Source organism: Gossypium hirsutum, chromosome D13 (assembly GCF_007990345.1).
Source record: "Gossypium hirsutum isolate 1008001.06 chromosome D13, Gossypium_hirsutum_v2.1, whole genome shotgun sequence".
NCBI classification, from domain to species: Eukaryota; Viridiplantae; Streptophyta; class Magnoliopsida; order Malvales; family Malvaceae; genus Gossypium; species Gossypium hirsutum.
The window spans coordinates 59,868,723-59,874,589 of NC_053449.1; the positions used below are offsets into that span (position 1 = coordinate 59,868,723).

The window sequence follows — 5,867 nt, forward strand, 5'->3', positions numbered from 1 at the left end:
ATTGTAATTAAATGTATACATAAAATTTTGATTTTGATCAAATCGTACACATTTAAATAAATAAAGGCATCAATTTATTTTTATATTGGATAAGTATAATTATTTGGGTATGCAACATATAGATGTAAAATGATAATATATCAATAACGATGTTAGTCGTTTATAAATAGATATAAAATTGTAAAAAACTTAAAATTCATATATAATATTACATGAAGACGAATCAAGAGTGATAAGAATTCTATTAAATCGATGTGATGCAACTAAAAGATGATTTTCTCTGCTATTATCTTTGCAAAGTTCATATTTGCTTTTTCTTTTTTTTTAAAAAAAAATATATCATTATACGTTTTTATCATATTTACTTCATTTGACATAATATTTAGAACTACTCATAATCTCTCTCTAACCCATAAATAAGAAAATAATGTATTTCAACGCACTCGAATCAACATCCTTCTACCCTCAATCAACATCTCTCAATTATTCTTGGAGTGACCTGATCATCACAAAATACCATCAAACACTTACTTTATTATTACTTAAAATCCTTAAATTGGAGGCTGATTGAGATGTTTGAGCAATATTCATTTAATCAAAGCAGTGCATCAATTGAATTTGAAATTGACTGGACTTGAAAATGGAGCTAACATATATATAGAAATAACTTGAAAAGATAATCCAATGTATATACGCCACTTTCATCAACTTGTATCACTTACAATTAAAACAATAAAAATGATATTGATTGAGTCTTAATTCTATTGATATGAATATTATTGTTAATACAAGAGATTTTAGGTTCGAGTACCTTGAAGCACATTACATTTCTTTTTATGAGTATTTTTAGAAATTATATAAGAAAAATATGATAGGAGAGATTGTTAAAGAAAAATAAGAATTATTATTCTATTTTACGAAATTATAGGCACTGACAAGTGACAACTCAACTAACAATGGTAGCCTGATGAAGCAGCTCACTCAACCTATGGGCGCAGAGTGTTGCTGTCGCATCCATGAAGACACCCACAGTTAAGTTCCAAAACGAGAGGGTAGCACACAAACAAAATGGTTAAATTTTGTTATTAGTCCTTGTTTTGTATGTATGTTGTGCTTTATTTTATTCATTTCTAGTCTTTGTATTTTTCAAGCTTTTAATATTTCAATCTTGGCCAAATAGAAGCTATTAAACTCATTAGGTTAAGTTATATTATTCCCAAAATCTAATGTGGCGAACAAATTATTAATTATGTAATACCATGTCAATTTAAATTATGACTGAAATTTTGAAATTAGAAAAAGTATAGAACTAAGAATGATTCAATTAAAGAACATAGACGAAATCTACAACTTTATATATAATATATGACTAATAGCATAATTTAACAAAATGGATTTAACTTTATCATTTGGGTCATGGCTAAAACTTTAAAATTCAAAAAGGTACAGATTCAAAAAGAATAAGACTAAAATTGTTGAAATTAAAGTATAAAGACTAAATCCATAACTTACACAGAATAGAAGGACTGATAGAAGAATTTGACCCCAAACAGAAAAAGTCTGTGATATTATCTCCATCCTCCAAACCGTTTGCTGAAAACTATGATCTTGTCCCCTTTCCTCTCTGCTACTGTTAAAGCTCTGTCTTTCCCCATTTTCTTGACTTTTTTTTTGGGGTAAGAATCAAATATAAAATCTGGGTTTTTTTGTATTAAGTTTGCTCTCAAATTTAAAAGAAACCAACAAAAAAACCTTCCAATTTTCCATTTCACCCATCTCAAATCTTCAATTTTTCTTTGCCTTTTGGTGATCACCTTCTCCACTCACACAAATTGGTAGCTTTAATTGTATAGAATGAAATTAAGTGCAAGTGAGGATGATTTAGGATCAGACATTCATGTTCCAGCAGATATAGATTGGCATATGCTTGATAAATCCAAGTTCTTCTTCCTTGGTGCAGCTTTATTTTCAGGTGTATCAGCTGGTCTTTACCCTGCAATGGTGTTAAAAACCCGACAACAAGTTTCATCCACTCAAATCTCTTGCTTCAAAATGTCTTTCTCTATTATGAGATGTGAAGGATTAAGAGGATTCTATAGAGGTTTTGGTACCACTTTAATGGGAACAATCCCAGCTCGAGCACTTTACATGGGAGCCCTTGAGGTAACCAAGACCAGTGTTGGCAGTAGCACTGTTAGGTTAGGATTTTCAGACACAACAGCCACTGCTATAGCTAGTGCTGCTGCTGGTTTAAGTTCAGCCATGGCTGCACAACTTGTTTGGACCCCAATCGATGTTGTGAGCCAAAGGCTCATCGTTCAAGCCCCAAATGCGAGTCCTTGTAGATATAAAAATGGCCTTGATGCCTTTAGGAAGATCCTATTTGCAGATGGTTTTAAAGGGTTGTATAGGGGATTTGGGATCTCAATGTTGACATATGCACCATCTAATGCTGTTTGGTGGGCATCTTACTCTGTTGCAAACAAGCTCATTTATGGTGGTCTTGGTTGGTCTGATAATATTAGGCGGTCTGAGTCAAAGGCCACAGCGGTTGCTGTTCAAGGGCTAAGTGCAGCCATGGCTAGTGGTGTTTCAGCTTTGATCACCACCCCACTTGACACCATTAAAACAAGGTTACAGGTCCTGGATAAAGAAGAGAATGGGGTAAGGAAACCTTTGACCATGTTACAGACAGTGAGGAATTTGGTTAAGGAAAGTGGTTTGGCGGCTTGTTACAGGGGATTAGGACCAAGGTGGGCTTCAATGTCATTGTCTGCAACAACCATGATTACTACTTATGAGCTTTTGAAACGGTTATCAGCTAAGAACCAAGAAAGCTAGACATCATGAACATGGCAGCTGATGAGAATTAGTAAAACAGATAGGACACTAACTGTGAATTTTTGTTGTTTTGGCTTTTTTTTTATTGTGGAACATGAATCTAAGATCTAGCAGTTTTGCTTTCTTTTTTTAATCTGACACTGTAATAAAATGCATCTTTCATGTTACAGATGTTATAATTCCAACCAGATTCACCCAACACATCCAATGACTGGTTCAATGCATCGTGTATATAAGAAATGAATATGTGCTGATGACAGCCATAAGTCTGCCAAAAAAAAAAACTGAATTCTATGGGCAAAAACAACCATTAAAGCTACACATCCACACATTCAATGGCTGTTATTCACCAATCAAACTAGGGACTTACTCTTTTTTTTTTTTTGGTAAACTAAAATAGCATAAGTGACACAAAAGATCACCCTAGTTCAATGTAAATAGATTAGAATCCGCTATAAGCAGCTCATTAACCGAAGGCGAAGGTTCCTCCAATAGATGAAATCGCAATGACTCTGAATCTTTAATTTTGGGCAAAAGATCTGTCATCGTATTCTGCGTCCAAGGAATATGTCTGACATAAACCTCTCAAGTTTTAATAAGCATGTGATATATCAGTTGGAGTTCCATCAGCTTGCTATCCGCAGCACTAACTGCAAGAATAATCTCAACCAACAAAGTGTTATCACACTCCAATTCCTACTTTCGAAATCCCTTTGTTTCATGCTAAGTGAAGTCCTTTAAGGATCGCCCTTTCTTCAACTTGAAATATTATACCTTCTTCAATCAACCTTAAAAAACCACATATTAATGACTTACTTTTAATTTTACATATTAAAGACCTACTTTAAGCAAATATTGTGCCACTAACTCCCTAACAGTAAAAAGACAAATGATTTATGTTGTTTAAATCTTTGTTAATATCAAATTTTATGTTCAAATTTGGACAACTCCCTTCTATTGCCACAAGAGATAGGGGCTTTAACTCCTAAAAATACTAAAATTTCATTTTAGTTTTTTTTAAATATATAAATTAATATAATAATAAAATTTTACTTTGATAAGATAAATTTTTAATTTAATTTTTTTAAAATTTTTGAAATGATAAATTAATACAATAATAAAATTATACTTTAACCATCTTAAAACTTTATAATCCAATGTTTTGATTCTCCTTATTCAATATAGGAAAATGAAAAGTAAACGTATCATAAAGGTCTCTACATTAAGAGTCACATTGTATTTTGGTTCCTCTACTTAGAAAATGGATAAATTCAACCTTTGTCTGTTACACCAAAGAGTAAATTGATCATTCTATTAAAATTTTCATTCATTTTTATTGTTAAAAATTAGTCTTTACACATTAACATAAGATAAATGTGGAATGTCACGTATTACTGCTTGCTTTAATTTGCATTATTTTACCATTTACTAGACATCTGTGATGCAGGGGAGTATTAAATTATGCTAAAAAAAGTGGGGAACATAATCAATGATTAGGCTATAGACTTTCTTCATAATGGGAAGAAATATTGCATGAATTATGATGCCTTGGGCCTCGTAATGGCGTAATCCTTGTCTTTGGAAAAACTTTTGCTTAAAACAGGCCAGGATAGATGGCCGAGCCCATGCCCCTTCTACTTTTTTCTTGCTACAATATATTTAATTATCAGTATGTTATTCGTATCTGGGTGTGAATATAGGATATGTATTTGATATGGGTATGGTTAAATATTTAATTATTTTATATATTTAGAGGTTATATCTCTATATTAGAGTTTATTATAGGTCGAGTCGGATCTAAAAAAATTATAGGCTCATTATTTAGATTCAGGCCTGGTCTGTTCATATTAAAAAAAAATTATATTATTTTTTTATATATAAAAAATTAAAAATATAATACATTACATACATTAATCACAACCTCTAATGTAAAAAAACAAAATGGTATATCACAGTAAATTCTAAAGGACCACAGATATCAAATCGGACGGTTCTGATTCATCCAAAATATGCTTGAGTTTTGATATGATGTTGAAACATGTCAATGGTGGAAAGTGCATGAATAATTAGAAGATAGGTGGGTTTGTATATCAGTTCAAAAATCGAAATGAAATGAAACTAAAGAAGATAATAGCCACCATAAAAAGAAAAACATGAATAATGACAGTGGAATTTTGAATGTTCAAACCCTAAATCATTGTAATGAAATATTATTCTTGTGAGTATTCTACTATCCATTATTACTTGTTTGATAAAGATTATAATTATATATAAATTTTGATTGATTTTAATGTTATTTTATATATTAAATTTACATATATTACAAGAAAATACACTTTTGTTTAGGTAAACAAATTATTATGTCTTTGCCTTTGTGACTTTTTGTATTCATTTGTTCACATCAAATAAAAACAAGAAAATTGATGTCACAAACATCCATAGCTCCAATATTTTCCATCTTAATTATAATATGTCTATTATCTAACTACCAATTGATGATATCTTAATAAACAACCTTACGAAATCTATAATGAAATATGGTAAAAAATCAACAGATTTTGCTTCACACAAAACCTTAATTTGTTATACAAATAATATAGAGCATGTCACGTAAATTCTAATCGCCCGACATCTATGCTCGTCACTCATCTGGCGAAGTACGATTCAAATAATCAACGTCTCTTGATCCTCGACGCATGTCCTCGCCACTCATCCAGCAATGTATGGTTCAGCTAGCCAGGGTCTTGCTCACTACCAACTTGGCTAGTTGACCAACAACTCGTTTAATACGTGTGCTCGCCATTTGCATGGTTTACCCTGCTCACCCATATCCTCTAGGGGGTATTTGGGACACGTGTAACCCTCAGGGGGTAACGTGTTGCCACACATGACACCTAGTTACCCCTAGCATGTCACATCAGCACTCTAAAGGGGCTACAGAAAAATAAACACTCGACATAATAAATCCAAAATAGTTTCTTGTTATAGTTTGATGACATGAACCGCAAAGCTGCTAAGAGGATAGG

At 32.0% G+C, this 5,867-nt stretch overlaps 1 protein-coding gene across 1 annotated transcript; it reads left to right on the forward strand.

The window, feature by feature from the left end:
* Nucleotides 1-1,471: 1,471 nt before the first annotated feature.
* Nucleotides 1,472-3,008, forward strand: LOC107893712 (solute carrier family 25 member 44). The gene has a single exon (XM_016818774.2). It carries the CDS (start codon nucleotides 1,855-1,857, stop codon nucleotides 2,839-2,841), a length of 987 nt encoding a protein of 328 aa, XP_016674263.1. The 5' UTR covers nucleotides 1,472-1,854; the 3' UTR covers nucleotides 2,842-3,008.
* Nucleotides 3,009-5,867: the final 2,859 nt, after the last annotated feature.

Coding starts and splice junctions, on each gene's coding strand:
- LOC107893712 (XM_016818774.2), top strand. CDS start 1,855: ATGAAATTAAGTGCAAGTGAGGATGATTTAGGATCAGACATTCATGTT.